At 55.5% G+C, this 16,430-nt stretch overlaps 1 protein-coding gene across 11 annotated transcripts in view; it reads left to right on the forward strand.

Annotated features, from left to right (window-relative positions):
- The window catches only part of MSI2 (musashi RNA binding protein 2), a 387,830-nt gene that overhangs the window by 337,636 nt on the left and 33,764 nt on the right, over positions 1–16,430 (forward strand). For 10 of the 11 annotated variants that reach the window (XR_007123358.1, XM_047707084.1, XM_047707079.1 and 7 more), the window contains exon 10: positions 2,187–2,261. Coding sequence is in view for 10 of the 11 variants with exons in the window: in XM_047707084.1 (XP_047563040.1) it covers positions 2,187–2,261 (75 nt within the window). In the remaining variant the exon portion in view is untranslated. Of the gene's footprint in view, positions 1–2,186; positions 2,262–5,919; positions 7,673–16,430 lie in introns of those variants that run through there. The other variant, XM_047707088.1, reaches the window with a different exon arrangement.

Here is a 16,430-nt window from a genome sequence, read left to right on the forward strand (position 1 = left end):
CCAACACGCATGGGCAAGTGAGGAAAGGTGGGTCCCATCTCTGGGCCTCCGAGGCATAAAGCCTCTGTGAACAGGAAGACCTGCCAGCTCGAACGCACAGAGCCGGAGAATACCCAGGACGGAACTGCAGGGATGGTCCTGTTCCTTTAGCCCTCACCACACATCAGAAGGTGCTTGTGACGTACCCCCTGTGCACTCAGGACGCGGATGATGAGACTCCCGAGCCTGTATCTGGGGGTGTGTCAGTGGTTATCTCGAGCTGCAGAGACACAGGTGGAGAGCTGTCACTGCTGCCCTCGTGGCTGGAGGGCAGGAAGACTCTTACAGAACTACCCCGCCCCCACCACATCAAAGCTACTTTCTACCAGCCTCTTGGTGGCAGGCCACAGAAACTCTGGCCGCTATAAGCCGAAAAGGAGAGGACTGGCAGAGGCTCGTCAACTCACAGAATTGCCAGGAAGGCTGGAGAATAGGCAGTAACTGGGTGGTCAGCCACAGCCGGGACCCAGGGACAACCCAGGAATGACCGGGTCGGGGTCGGGGCATCCGCTGTTGCCGCCACTGGGTGCTGGGCTCACACCAAAGGCACCAGAATAAATTCCGAATCACTGTGTCCTCCTCTGCCCCACTCTGTTCAGAAATGGATCCAAGGAAGACTTCCTTGGGCCAAACCCAGGTTCACAACTTGCTTCCCAGCTGCCTGGCTTAGAGAGAGCAGGAAGGGGCCCTCTTCTGCTTCCACGATGAGAGGCAGGCCTCTCTCTGAGACCCAAACTCAGAAAAGGGGTTCAGGTACTGAGCAGCCAAAAAACAAAAGTCAAAGTCCAAGCCAAAGTCAGGCTGTTGGGGGTGGTTGGTGGTGGTGGTGGTGGCGGGAGATTGGCCGTGGGGGTGTGTGAGAAGCAGGATGGACTGGGATTCCCACACACCGAGCGGATGGAGGCAGCATGAGCCTGCTGGGATGGGAGCAGAGGGGGACCCTTGGGTCTCTTATGACTGGCGGAATCAGTCCAAGAGGGCTACACACCAGCCTTCTCTGTCGCCTGAGCCAAGAGGCAGGGACATAAATGGCGAAACAGCCTGAGTGAGCACAGTGGAGGGTTGAGAGCTTGCTGGGGCTTTCATACTAGCTCACAGAGGGCCGCACTGGCCACAGAACATGCCAGCAGTGTCCTCACGCCCAACCCAGCAGCTCTTTCCACAGGCAGTCTGTAGTGCAGGGATCGCGCCCCCCGCAACCCCCAGTTATCTGCTGAGATCATGTGGAAAACACGCTCGCCGTGACGCACCCGTTAGTTACAACATGTGGCGTGAAGCCTCTGGGTTTGGGCCATGTTTCCTAGAGCACGTTTTTTTTTTTTTTTCAAGATTTTTTATTTATTTATTTGACAGACAGATCACAAGTAGGCAGAGAGGCAGGCAGAGAGAGGGTGGGAAGCAGGCTCCCCACTGAGCAGAGAGCCCGATGTGGGGCTCGATCCCAGGACCCTGAGATTATGACCCAAGCTGAAGGCAGAGGCTTAACCCACTGAGCCATCCAGGTGCCCCCCTGGAGCACATTTTAACAAAATAGTCCCTCATGGTTTCTGGGGGTGGCTGGGGGGTGGGTGGAACCTGGGGACAATGCGGGCACTCTTGAGTATCTGTGCTTGGACACAGGCCCCTGGGGCCATGCCTTCCCTGGGCCATGGCTCATTGAGCCCAGTGGTTTTCTAGAAGCACCGGGTCAGCCCCGAAACTCTGACCCCCGAGTGCTCCCGCTTTGTCTGGTGCTGGCCCCACTCTCTGCTGTCTTGGGAAGAGGCATTACAAGGACTTTAATCTCCTACTGTCAATAGCTTTACGGTAAAGTACACTCAGGGTTAGCTCTCCAAATGTCAGAGCCAGGCGCAGGCCCTCTGTTTGGTACTAATGTGTGGCATTTACTCTGCAGGTTCCAGAAGGTTCGTGGGTTTGGGAGGTCTCTCTGCCCAAATACAGGTTAATTACCAGCACGCTGACAGCAGTGCCCCCAGCCACAGTAGAGAGGGGCCCCGAGGCCTGGGTAAAGACCCTCACGGGAGGCAAATCGTTTTGTGCAGTAAAATGACCCCAGGCTTGTCCTCATTTCTGCCCTCCCTGGGATTTCACCCCAGGCCTGAGGCAGCTGTACTAATGCCCCTGTGATCTTTCTCTCTGTGTTCAAGGCTACCCCAACTTTGTGGCGACCTACGGCCGCGGCTACCCTGGATTTGCTCCTAGCTATGGCTATCAGTTCCCAGGTGAGTGTGTCTCCTGGGGCTTTGGAAGCACGGGAGATGGGCTGCATCGGAGGGGAGGCAGGAGGACCCCTGAAGAGAACACATCTCGTACACATGTCCATCCAGGGAATGACCTGTAGGTGCTGAAGTTCAAGTGCACTGAACTCCGGGGACAAGTGCGGCTCAGTGTCTGATGAGTCAGAATACTGCCTCCGTGCTGGGTATTTGAGAATGGCAGCTTTCTGGGGGTGGCCTGGAGGGAAGGAGCTGAGTCAGGAGCCCTCCCTCTGCCCACCCTCCTTGGTCTGGAGCCTGTTACCAGTTCTCTCGCTGGACTAGACTCTTACCCTCTGTCTCTCTCATCTCCCCCTCCCTCCCTCCTTCCTCCATTCCCTCCTCCAGCTCTGCCTGGTGGCCTTGGCTTTGAGCCCTTCTGTGTGTAGCCGTGGTGTGCTGTTGGGGTTTGGGTTAACTATCCTGGGTGGGGGATGTAGATTCACCCTCCCCCACGTGTAGGCAGGCGTCAGAGGCTCGAGGCAGAGCCTATGACAGTGCCTGTTCACATGCCCAGGCGGCCGCAGCTCCCATGTAGCCAGGAGGTCTGGAACCCCCACCTGAGGCAGGCAGCAAGCACAGGCATGGCCTTGTAGGGGTGGGAGGCAGGGTGCTGAAGGAAGCGATGCTGATGGGACTTTGCTTGTCCTCTGAAGGGGCGAGCCTGCATTCCCAGACCTGGAATCTAGATAAGAATATGTAGGGGTGGACCGGACAGCTGGAGTTTCTAGAGGAAGCATTAGAAATGGAGTTTGGTCCGCTTAGGCTCTCTGCTGAGAGAGGAGGCTCCCTCGGAAGCTGGTTGGTCATCCTGCCCAGACCCAGAGGCCTTGGAGGCCCGGGGAGCATAGGCATGGCCCTTAGAGGCCTGTGTCCTGAAGCCAGGGAGGAGGACTGAGGGGAGCACATGATGATCTCCCCCAGCATTTGCACATCTCTGCCGGAGTGTTGGGGTGGAGGAGGATGTTGTAGAGGAGGTCAGGAAGCGTTGGGGGCATTCAGGGCCTCGCCCTGTCCGGGACAGATCATCCTTCGGCGACGGAAGCCCCAGGCCCTTGCCCATGGCTGCAGCCGGTCCCCTGACATCTCTGGGGCTCATCACTGTCTTCCGGAAACAACTTGTTCTGGAAACAAGGGGTTTGGGCAGGACAGCCCCTGGGGTGTGTGTACCTTTCCTACTTAGGGGGGAGAGGGAGGGGAGGCAGATATGGCAGCAGCAGTTCTGGCTGGAGCAGTGCGAGTGGGGGAGACTTCTCCATGAGCCTGTCCCCTGGGGCCAGCATCTCCATGAGGGCGGTGGGGGGGGCCGCGGTGGCGGCCTCTACAGCAGCTGGCTGCTTTGGGGGAGCTGCAGGCCTCTCACTACGAACAGAGAAGTCTGCTCCTCCATTAGATTTTCCCATCTACAGACGGGGACCCTGTTCCCAGGCTCGTTAGCAGCAAGAAGCAGGTCTACGACTTAGACCCAGGTGGTCTGGCTCTTAGCTGCCACATTGCTCTCTCTCTCTCTGGCATCCATCTGTCCGGTAGGATCCCGCTAACCACACAGAGCTACTCTAATTTAGATTTAAGTTAAAATGAAATAAAGCGGAAATTCCCGTTTCTCTGTCATACCAGCCACGCTTCACTTACCCAGTGGCCATACGTGGCTAGTGGCTGCTGTTAGCACAGCCTGTAGAACGTTTTCTGTGAAAGTTCTGTTGGATGGCACCATTCTGGAGCACAAAGAAAGAGGTTGGGGGAGGTGTGCGTGGTCCACACTCCTATACACATGCATACACACTGTCCCTCCCAGGCAGACCTGGCATGTCATCGTCCCTAGTCATTTCTTGCCCATCTTCCTCAGCCCGGAAGCTGGTGGCAGTTTCAAGAAAGCCTTTCATCTCCTTCCCTCTCCAGGCTTCCTCACCAGGGTTCAAGAAGACATAGAGGCTCCCATCCTGGCTCTCTGAGAGCGTCTTGCCACTCTGCACACCTGGCGGAGCTTGCCTCCCTTCACAGTCAGGTTGCCATTGACCCCTTGGTGCAGTACTAGTCCCAGGCAGGGAGAGCTGGGGGATCCTGATGTGGAATAATTTGGGGGGTGACAAAGTGGATCCCATGCTAAGCTGTGTCTCAGGGATCTGTGTCCTTGGATCTGTCCTCAGCAGACATGTGTGCAAGACAGAGATGCAAGAGGGACCAACCAAGGCTGGGTAGGATGAAATAGAGCCTCCCAGCTGTGCCCAGCCCGTCACCATAAGCCAAGGCTTTAGGACCAGGGCAAGGGTATGAGGGAGCTGGTGCGGGCTAGGAACGACCATGTCCAGGGCCTGTGTGTCATGGTCCCTAGCTCCTGCGGCTTAATGTAGTTGGCTGGATTTGCTTAGGGCAGGAATGGGACATTAAAATGTCTCGACAGGGGCTCCCTGACCCATGGAACGTAGCTGTTCTCTCCTCCCCCGGCCATCAGATTCTCCATCCTTCCACTTCTTACCCTGGAGGTCTCTTGGGTGTCCTCACTGATGGCCACAGAGAGGCTGTCAGTGGTCACAAGAGTGAGGCCACGTGCTGTTAGGGAGGGGCAGCATGTGGAGTCTGCCCCTCCATCCAGGCCGGGAAGGGGGTGGCCCAGAGGCTGGACCCGGCTGCCATTCTGTCCACTGTCCCCAAGCAGCCTAGGTAGTCCCCGATGGTGTTCCACTCCAGAGCTCATGACGCGGTGGCTCCCCTCAAAATTGAAACTTGACTCTGCCTGGAGCCTCCAGCCCAGCACGGGGTCTCTGAGTCAGGAGTTTTGGAACATTCTAACATCCTTCTCCTGTCCCGTGCCAATAAGGAGTGTCTTAGACGGTCTGGTGAGGAGGAGGCTGGGGTGCAGTGGGATGGCCCGGAGGAGGATGGCTCAAATCTGCCCCCTGCTCACCCTGTCCGCTTGACTCCATTGACTTCTCCCGCACCCTGAGGTCCTGCGAGCCAGTGACATCAGAGCAGCTGTCACCACCAAACTGCCCTGAGCTTTCTGCTTTGTGATCTTTCTTTTCCGTGTCCTCACCACGTACCCCCTCACCCATGTCCCACCTCCAGTCTCTCACAGTGTATGTGGACGCCACACCACCCCCAGCCTCTCCGTGGTCCCATCCTAGTGGGGCAGCATGAGTGTGAGCCAGGAGGAGTGACAGGATGCCCAGGCCCCCGAGAGCTGCTTAGGTCCTTCATCCTGTGGGTGTTCACTCACAGACCATGTTCCCGGTGTCCCCCATCAGGACAAAGGGCCCTGCGTTTGACCTGCCCTCCTGGGCTGCTCGCTGACCAGCGGAGCCCACATTAGGATCCGATGCGATTAAGTGAGATGCTGCGATACAGAGGGCTCAACACTATGGGTAGTAGTTCGAGGGAGGAGTAGCTCTTTTCTAGAAAGACTGAGGGATGAGCCACGACTGTGGAAGCGGCTCCTTCTTCCCAGGCCCAAATGTCCAGTGTGTACACCCCCACCCTGACCCCCACCCCGCAGGATTAGTACTGGGGCTCATATAATCATGATTCTCATCAGTGGCCCCTGCTGTTTCCTCTCTCTTTCCTCCCCCCATCTCCCGGACTCATTTCAGTTTAATCTGTTAACTTCTGTTCTTATTTCACTTTGCAGACTATTTGCCGATTTCACAAGACATAATTTTTATCAACTAGCTCTTAAGAGAGGCCTAACACATTGGGGTTTGCTACCATTCCTCGAGAGAGGACAAAGCCCCGGCTGGGGCCACCCCGGCTATCAGTGTCCACTGAGACTGTCCTAGCTGCCTGTTTGAACGAATGTTCTTTTTCTCATTTTTAATTCTTGGAAAAGACTCAAGTCCTCCTTGCTTCACTCAGTGAAAAAAAAAATTTTTTTTCTTCTGCAGTCCCTTCCCATTTTGCTTCTTGTACATACTGTGAACACCCCCCTCCTCCCAGCACCCTCCCTTCCCTACCTAGAATGTAACGGGGCCCAAGGGCAACTTCTCACAAACTTCGTAGCGGCGCCTCCTCAGGAGAAGCCAGAAAACAGGCATCAAATTATTTTAAATAGTGACCAAATAGGCTTCTTGGGGCATTTCATGGGCTGAGCTTTTAGTGCTGGTGGCCCACAGGCATTGGGGATCTGTGACTTAGAGCACCTGTGTCCTGTGGTGGACAGGACCAACAGTGAAAACACACACACACACCACCACCACCACCACCCCCCCGTTCTGTAAACACTAATGTGAAAGACGTAATCTGGAAGAAAAGCTCTATCTGAAAAACCATCACGATCTGGTTGTCTTTGTGTCTGGGGGCCAGGCACTCTGTGGCTGTGAACGATAATGATACGTGCACGTGTCTTTGAGAAGGGACATCTCAGGCCGTGTGGCCACAGATCCACACCAGGCCCCAACTTCCGCAGCACCCCATCCACACTGGCCTTGCAGTTCCTGTTGGTATCAGGGCCTCTTGGCGCCTTCAGGGTAGGAGGGGACAGAGCACACGGAGCCAGTCTTGGGCAGGTGGGCACCCCCGATGATCCAGTCACTTGGAGAAAGGCTTGTGTCTCCCATGGTTGGTCCTGACCCCCTCCGCTTCCCCCATGTGAAGTAGCCCCACTTGCTGGGATTCCCGCAGTACAGCTCAGCAGCGCCCTCAAGAGCCACCCTGTTGTTCCCGCTCCTAGTTTGTGAGAAGTGACCCGCATGCTTCCACCTGGTGCATCTGATGGGAGCACATCCCTCTGTTTGAATGTCACTGTCCTTGAGACCCAACCTGGGCGGCTTTGCTCATCTCATGAAAGATGCTTGATGTAATCATTGGTTAGTTTCCTGTTATTTTCCTGCAGGCTTTCTCATGAGTGCTGGTGTTGTTGTTGTTGTTGTTGTTTTGTTTTTGTTTTTGTTTTTAATGATTCTGTGTGGCTCCCTGCTCCCACCCCTGCTTTATTTTGTTTTGCTCTGAACTGCTTTGCTTTGGTGAACTTGCCCCAGTATGCTCACCTCACCCGCGTTTTTGCCATTGTGAATTTTCTTCATCTCTGTAAATAGTTCATCTGTGCTGCTCCCTAATGACATTTTATTTTTTTCCCCCTGTAAGTGACTGAGGTAGAAAAATAAATTGTTTACCACGGACATGCTGTGTGCTGCCGTCTCTTAGCCTGACGGTGTCCTGTTCTCGCTCCCGGGGAGGTGAACGCACTACAGTAACAGCCAAGCCCCAGTTTCTGAAAGCATGTGGACTTCCCGCTGGCTGCCGCCTGTCCCCAGCCCTCCCCGCTGCCCCGAGTCCCCTGCACTTGCTCAGGCTGGTCTTGTCCTTGAGCGGAGGGGCACAGCAGCTGTGCATAGCAGATGCACGGCCCGCCCCGGTGCCCCTTGTCTGCCATCACTCTTGCCCTCTGGGGAAGATGCCCCTGGAACAGCTGGAGCCCCTCACGTCTGTGCACCAGGTGTGTGTGAGCTCATGCGAGTATTTGTGCATGCTGGCCAACGTGCGGTTTGCCTGTGCTTTGCCTTGCTGACTCCGCTGAACAGTGCAGGTTGGGGGAGGCCCCGGTGTTTCTGGACGTGAAGCTGGGAGGACCTAATTACCAGGTCCCCCACTTGGCCATGCAGTACCATGTGACCCGGAGCAAGCGATGTAGCCCTTTCAGCCCTGGGAATAGTAATAGTGCCTGGGTAGGTTGTTAGAATTAAGTAGGGTAATGGATACGTGTCTTGGGTATATGCTGTGTAAATTGGTAAATACTGTGATAAATACTAGGAGTTTTAGAAATTGTGTTATTATGCCACTTTGCAGAGTGGTTGTCTCTTCCTCGTCAGCCTCAGTGGAGCTGCCTTTTAGTGGATCTGCTTATCAGTGAAAGTAGTGCTATAGGATCCCCCAAGTGAAGCCAGAGAACTGCTGGGACTTTGTTCCGACCCTTATGCCCCACCCCTGCTCCTCCATCCCTAGCCATTTACTCATTGTCAGGCACTTGATCTGGACACGAATGAGACACCCTCCTTCAAGATGCTCTTTGTCTAGTCCTCAGACCATCATGAGGCAGGTGCTTAGCTAGAAAGAGGGAATTGCTCTTTGCTACGAGGGGACAACAGTGGCTGCTTGTCCAAGCTAGGGTGCTGTCAGGAATGGCCCCTTAGAGAAGGTGACATCAGAACTGGGTCTTGCAAAGTCAAATAAAATCAGCAATGTAAAGAAGGAAAAGAAATATATCCCAGGCAGAAAAAGAAAGAACACACAAATGTAAGAAAACGCAAAGTAGTGATGGCCTAAACAGAATAAGGATTTGTTTCTCTCTTTCATGTAAAAGAAGCCTGGATTTGGTTTCACAGTATTAGAGGTCTGGGTTTCTTTTATCTTCGTGTTCTGTTCTCTTCAACATAAGACTACCTCATAGTCGAAGAAGGCTGCCTGAGCTCCAGCCATCACATAGTCATCCCAGAAGAGCACATTTTTTTCCCTTTAATACTACTTCTCAGAAGTTAAGTGTGGCACTTTGCTTAGATCCCATTGATCAGACTTTAGTCACATGACTAGCTTTAGCTGCAAGGGAGCCTCAGAAATGTCTTTGTTTCAGAAATGTCTTTGTAACCACATGCCAGCTAAAAACTAAGGAAGAAAAGTGGAGTTTATACGGGATAATAATAATAAATAAAATAATAAATAATAGTAAATAAAAACATTAAATTAAATATTAATAAAATTTTAAGTTAAAAATAATACAAGTAGAATAATATAGGATACTTAGCAATCTGGTGCAAAGCTGAGAGGGGAAGCAGCACAGATCCCATGGATTATGCAGATTTCAGAGTATGGGCAGCTGGCAGGAGCAGTTCGGGGTGGGGGCATGCAGGGGGACAAGGCTAAAGAGGGCGGCAGGGCTGAGTCATGGTGGGCTTGTGAGTCTGATGCAGGAATTCAGATTTGATCCTGAAAGCAAGTGGAAAGTCCTTAGGGGATTTTAAGTAGAGGAGTAAGGTGATTCGATAGCCAAAGTGAATCGTAGAGGTGGGGGCCAGTGGAGAAACCACGGGGTCACCTCTGTTCCCTTCTTCCTACACCTTTACTTTCTCTACTCACCTCTCCCCTCCACCTCACACTGTCTCTTGACTCCATTCCTCTCCCTGCCTCAGGCTGAATGGTGGCCCTGTGAGAGTCCTTCAGCTCTGCTGGGGACCAGCCAGGTTGGTGCGGCATAGCTCAGTGATCCCCCCTCCCTCCTAGGACAGTTCATAGGGGAGCAGCCAGGCAAGCCACCTTCTGGCTGGGAACACCCTGGGCCTCTGGTCCTGGGAGTTCCAGTTTGTGCTTGTACCTCTACAGCAGTGGAAAACAGGTTCTGCCTCGGGTGCAGCTGTTGACGGCTGGCTACTGGCTGCCTAGAGAACTGGCTTCAGAGGGATTTTGAGGCCAAGTCCTCACTCAGCAGAAAGCCAGGCTGTGTGCCTGATTAGCAATGCCTGCCGGATTGCTGGATCTGGGACTCCGGCCCACTCGCCACGGATTTTGCTTTCCTTATTTGTCTAATGATGGTTCTTGGGTGCCGGGGGGATTTTCGGTCACTCTAGGAGATGGCCGTTCTGTTTCACATGAGGGAGGCGGGGTGGTCTGAGGAGAGGTGCAGGAGCTCAGGGACACCCGGTGCCCTCTGGCGGAAAGGCCTCAGTAGGGGCTGCTGCAAGGAAGGCTCCAGTCAGGTCTGGCTGGGCCGAGCAAAGACAGAGGCTTCATGGTCCGTCTTGTCCTGATGGTGATGGCTTGAATGTGGAAAGCAGAGCGTGGAGAGCCCCAGTTCTCCTTCTCGGGACGGGAAGGAGTTTGCAGTAACCCAGATATCGGGGTGGGGGAGGAGCAGCTTTGGCTATGGGAGATGGGCTGCTCCTGAACCTGCTCACACCCAAACTTGTCGGTTTGGTCCAATTTATGACGTCTTGTGAAGTGTCTGGAAATGCCGTTGGCTGCCACCCCACGGGCCTAGGATCCTGCCTGGATGGGTCCCCTGGATCCCAGCGGGGAACAACTCCGGAGCCCTTCCATCTACCCCTTCTTCCTGCCCCCACTGCCCCCCCAACTCGGCTGATCTTAAACTACTAAAATGAGGTGGTTGGCTTCCCAGGTACACAGTTGGGACCTCAGGCCCCTGTGCCCTGGGTGCCCGCAGCGAGGTGTTTCAGTTCTGTAAACGAACACTCCGTTGTGAAGAAGGCCCTTCATGACGCAGCAGACCCCCCCACCCCCGCCCCGCCCCTGCACATCTGTTCCTCGCCCACCCTGATCCGCACAGCCCTGCAGCCCTCACGCTGGTCTGCAGAGATTATGCTCTTCACAGGCTCGATCCAGGGGCCCATTTTAAATCACAAGCTTGCTCCTCCTACGGCCACCCCCCTCCCGGCCCCCTGGCCCTGTGTGCCCTCGGGCTTCTCCTCTGTTTGAATGTGGAAGGCAAGCTCAGTCAGTAAAACTGGTCTGCTGCTCTGGAAGAAGACAGGGGAGGCGCCACCACCCCAGCCCCGAATCCTGGCTGTGGGCCGTCGAGGGGCCGTGGGGGTGGCGGCCGGGGGGCTGTGCCTGGGCCAAGCGGGCATGCATGGGCCTCGCCGTTGTGCTTTCTCTTAACGTGGAGAACCAGGAGCTGACGACGCTATTCCCAGATGAAAGCAGAGCGCAGGGCCTAATAGGCACTTAATAAATGTTTGCGGAAATGATTCGGAGCGATCTGAATTGACGTGAATTGCGGGTTTCACTTTCGATCAGCTTTCCGTGCCTCTTAAAGCTCTTGTGCATAAATAAAGGGAAATGTAGCCAAAGGGAGCGCTCAGCTCCCCACGCCAAAGCCCGGAGGGCAGCCCAGTACTCTCCCAGGGCCAAGTCCAGAGATCCAGTGCTTGCTCTCAGCCTACAGGGAGAGTAGGGCCTCCTCCGGGCTCCGTGTCCGCAGCTGTCCAGTGGGGCTGTTGACCGTTGCCTCACTCCCTTTCCTCACAGGTTGCTAAGAGGGGCACTGGGATCAGGCATGATCCAGTGCTTGGGGAAAGGCCGGGGGGGGGGGGGGGGGGGGCGTGTCCGAGGAGAAGGAGACCCTGTAGAGACGGGGTGGGGACAGCATGAGGGAGGCTGCAGGCCTGGCTTCATCCCTCCTCGTCCTGGGGGCTGAGCGCCACGCCCACCGATCCCATGTCCCCCTGCACTGCCCCCCTTGCTCTGCTCCCACCTTCCAGGGTACCCATACCCCCAGGCTTACAGAGTCCCGCTCAGCCTGCCAGCTCGAATGCAATCACCTTGCTTCAAGCCCTTCAGGTTTCATTTCCATCAGCAAAAGCCCATGAAAGCCGGCCACTTAAAACACAAAATAACCACAAAATATCGCATCTGGAATTACAGGCACGTGGCAGTGGCCGGCTTGAGGGATGGGCAGTCATGTCTTCCACGACAGCCAAGGACAGACCAGAAGGCAGAGGTGTGGCTCTCATGCTCTCCTCCTCCCCAGGCTGAAAATAGGAAGCAGGGTCCCGCCCAGAGACGTTGCCCCAGAGTGCAGCCCAGCTCGGATCCCCTGCCCCTGCGAGATCCTGACCCGTGGGGTCGCTCCCTCTCATCCCTGCACCTTTAGTTTTGAGGGTGGGGGCACAGGCACGTTTTTCTGCAGCGTGCTGGAGAGGGTCTTCGGGGCCTGGCCCAGGCCGGGTCCTCTCCAGGCACAGGGATGCCGAGTGAGCAAGCAAGGAGGTCGGTGCCTGGAGGACATCCCACATGTGGCCAGATGTGTTCCTATGCGGTGTGACTGGTGTGGCGTGACTGGTGTGCCGAGTGAGCGCGGGGGAGGCAGGAGGGACATTGCTTGGGAGGCTCTCAGGAAGGGGTGGCACCTGACCTGGGTTTTGAGTCGGAAACAGAGTTTCACCAGCAGCTGATGAGGCAAGGGTATTCCGAATCCAGAGACTAGCAGGTTAAAGGCACGAAAGCATCCTACGTCTTCCTCCCTTGCATTCCTGCCTCTGTCCATTGTAACCCTCCCTCCCACCCTGGGCAGATTCTGTGCCATTACCTGGGCCAGGACAGCTGGAGAATAGACTTTGTCATGGAGAAGCCAGTGTCACTTGCTTCCAGACCCAGGGAGTGAATCTGTGGGCCAGAGATGCTGTGCCCCCCCCCCCCCCACTTCTTAGGAGTCTCTTCCTGGTCAAGGCTTTCACGGATACCACTGAGCCAGCCTGGTGTGCCCTAGACGCTGGCTGCCAGGACTGGCGTCTTTAAGGGAGAGCCTTGCCCAAAAGCACTCCCTTGCGGGGGCCGCACCCCATAGAGGTGCCGCTGCCCTGCTCTGAGCCTGAGTGAGTGGGTGTTCAGCTGGCCCTGGGGCACCCCTAGGATTTCGGGGGAGGGTCAAGGCCAGTGCCACAGCCATCTCAGTGGTCCGTGTCTCTTGGATCTCTCCAGACTCTTCATCTGGGCTCTGGTACCAGCCTAGAAAAAGCTAGGATTCGGGTAAGGCTGGGAGCAGGAAGGGCACCTTCTTCCCCGCCCCCTTGCTCCCACCTCCTCCCCTTGTCCACCTACCCATCCTTTCCACACCCAGTGCATAGTTACCAAGCGCCTGACCTGTCACTGGCCTGCCCTCTAGGCTGGACGTGGTGCCGAACCACAGAGACATGCTGTTGCCCTTTCAGGGCATTTGTTTGGGGCAGGGAAGAGGGCAGGGTTCCACTGAGATGGAAGGACCCAGAGAGGCTCCGCTAGCCAGGGCCTCCCCAGAGGAGCTGTGAGGAGCCGAGAGTGCCAGAGCCCCGGGATCCACATCCACACCCATGGTCCCGCTATCACAGGGACGCATCCCTCCCTGAGCCCCCGCGAGCCCCCAGCCTCCCCCTGTCACGTTACCCCACAAAGTTAGCTGTTGCACTTAAGATAAAACCTACCCTTATCACTCACAAGCAAATTATAAATGTTATCTACGAAAGCCCTTCGGATGTGAAATGTCATGTAAATTAATAGGATTTTAGAATAGGAAGTCTCCAGAGGGAGTTCTCAGCTCCACTACTGTTATTACCTTGGGCAATCATAATAAAAATAGAAATAAAAGTTCTTACTGCACTCACTGATGGCTTGCCTGTGCCAGATAACTGCGCTGAGCACCCCATACCATCATGTCGCTGAGTGTCACAGCGGCCCGGCCAGGAGGTGCTGTTAGCCACATTTTCAGAGGAGCAGAAGGAGCCAGGGATGGAAGTTCCGTCTCTTGTCCTGGGTCCCAGCGAGTGCGGGAGATGGCATTTTACCACCTTGCTGTAATCGCTGCCTGTACGGTTCCCTTGAACCACACTGGCCCTGGAGTCCTTCCTCTGTTAAATGGAATTAGCGACATCTTCCTTGCAGAGCTGTGGGGCCGGCTTACGAAGGGGACCCCAGCCTCTCTAGGATGGGCCCAGCTGGAGGGGACTTTCTGGGAACTTGGCCTTGGAAGGTGCCACCATGGCAGCTGCTCTTATTCTCTGGCGTGCGGTAATGAGTTTCTGATTGTCAAAGCCATGTTCTTCTGTTGTACAGGTGAGGAGACAGGTGTAGAGAAGGTTCCAGCATTTGCCCTTCCACCTCGGGCTGGCGCGGTATGCCGTGCTGTGAAAACTGTGAGATGTGTCTATGCCGCTTGGTAAATAACAGCGGTCCTGTGTCCCCAGGGCATCTCCCTTACCACTCTGGGCTGCCCCCCCAAGACTCTTTGACCATTCCACGGTCCACCAGTCCCAGTGATGCCCCAGTACAGCAGTGGTCTGCCATTCAGCACCAGAAGCACCTATGTCAGGAGACAAAAAGTATGTGTATTTTTGGTGGGAGGGGCTACATTTTACACCAGGGAAGTTGAGGTCACAAATGTTCATTTACTCACAGAGTTAGTGATGGGGCCAGGATGGGGCCCTGGGGTGTTTCAGCAAGAAGTCTCGGGGTGCTCCAGGCTTCAGTGTTCCCTGTCCTGGTCCATAGAGGTGGGTGCCACAGAGGTGCTCTTTGGAACTGTGCTGGGACAGAGCCATTGCAGAGCCCCGTATAGAATGAGGCTCCCCAAATTTGGGGAGCCAGGAAAGTGTGAAGAGCCATGCAAACAAAAAGCCCTAGAAGGGGTAATAGGCCAGTGGTTTGTCGTGACACCCGCTGGGGGCAGGTGGGTGAGCATCTCACAAGCAGAGACCGCAGTGCTCATGAGCGGGAGCGGGGAGGACGCGCTTTCATGGAAGGAGAAGCTCCCAGAATAGTTGCTGCTGTGTCCCTTGAAACGATGATGTGGAGTGCCTTCTCTTGAAGGTCTTGGTCCTCGGTCTCAGGGAGTCGGGCATATAGTGCTGGCCCAGAGCAGCGGGGAGTGGTTTGGGAACCAGCTCCCTGCGGCCATCCTCGCTCTTGAGGTCTTGCTGGAGAGAGAGCGTGATGTGGAACGGAGTGCCCTTGGGGGGCCAGCAGCCAGAGCCAGAGCACATGTCCTACATCAGCTGCTCCTGGTGCCAGCCCCCTTCTGGAGCAGGATTTGGTGCAGCCACATCGGGGTGGAGCTCAGCTAGGAGACCCTAGAGCAGACACAGGCCTGGTTCCAAACTCGGCGGGCCCATGGTGGAGCGCTCCCTTCTCCCTGGCAGAGTGAGCTGTAGCTCCACTGGGTCCAAGGCCCCACTTCTTGCTGGCCAGTTTCCTCTCCTTCCCAGGGAGCTGGTTTGTGTGCAGTGTGGCCCCACAGACAGAGCCCCCCTTTCTTGTCAGAGACTATCATCTGTGGGCTCCATGAGGGCAGAAAACATGGGAATCTCAGTCACTGCTCTCTCTGACCACCATGCTTAGAACAGAGCCTGGAGTGTAGTAAGTGCTCAGTAAATACTTATGAAGAAAAAAGGGGTCTGGAAGTGGGGAAGGCTCGAACGTAGCTTCCCTGCAGAAGTTCTGGGTCAAAGAGAGGGGCTGCACCCCCAGCTCTACCAGTGAGGGGCTGGGAAGGCCCAGGGAGGAGGATGCTGGGCCAGAGCCCCCCCTTGAAGCGCTCAGCTTCCTTTCTCCTGGAAGAGCCCCAGCGCCCGAGCCAGCAGGCCTTGAAGGGTGTTCTCAGCTCTCCTCCTGAAGCCCTCAGCCCCACGCTCTGAGCTGGGAACCAGGCCTGGGTGAAGACCAGGACCCGTTCCTGAGTTTCGTTATCCGGGAGCAGGAAGATGGGAAGCCACAAAGCCCCATGTGGGGGTGAGGGGCAGGCCTCACCCCACTGCTGGCACTCGGGGGCATGGTGATGGTAGGCGGTGTGTTGTGCTCCCTGAGCACCCTCTGATCAGGAAGACACACAGCTTTCACTGCTGGTGGGCACCCAGGGGCTGGGCTCGCCTCTCCTGAGAAGTTTCTTGTCATTTCCAAAGGATGCTCCCTGACTTGGTCATGCTTCCACAAACCCTTTCATCCAAACCAAGGCTCTCTGACAACCAGACTGTAAAACCTCTCGAAGGTTTGATGTGTAGCGTACCTTCCCTTTATCCCCGTTACGACATCTGCAGAGAAGATAAAGCTAAACAGCCACTGCATTAAAAGTTGTTTGGGAGGAGTGTTGTACCATCCCTCTGCTCTAGGTGCCAACACCCTTAGGGCTCTCTCACTTTCTCTCACTCTCTCAGGCAACACCCGGAGCCTCTTGCTTCCTTTGGGCAACTGGGAGGACCCAGGACCAGGCCTGAGCTGCATACCCTTCCCCTGCCTGTGCCCAGGCAGGGAGGCCTGGCCTCTCGTTGGTCCCTCCACCTTCTACCCCACACTCTCTCCAGCACCTCAGCCCCAGCAAGAGCCCTAGCCCTCTCCTGGGGGTGGGGAAGGCAGTGGAGAGGGGATCCCTTGGTGTCCTTAGGGAATGTCAGTCTTGCTCCTAAAATGGTGGGTGGAAATCAGAGTCCTATTTTGAATGCCAGGAACTCGGGTTTTGTTTTTTTTTTTTTTTTTTCCTTTTTTCCCTAATGGACACCTATTAGCTTTCTTCAGAGCAGAATTTTACAGCTCAATCACAGCCATGGGCCCCGTTGGTAATCAGTTATCCCACCTCTTCAGGCCCTCTCTAGACCCCCTAGGTCCTCCTACTCCAAAAATGCACCATCCATCCCCTTTCCACTCACACCCCCAGTAGCCGCTGCTCTCTCTGCA

The sequence above is a fragment of the Lutra lutra genome, chromosome 16 (genome assembly GCF_902655055.1).
Source record: "Lutra lutra chromosome 16, mLutLut1.2, whole genome shotgun sequence".
In the NCBI taxonomy this organism is placed as follows: Eukaryota; Metazoa; Chordata; class Mammalia; order Carnivora; family Mustelidae; genus Lutra; species Lutra lutra.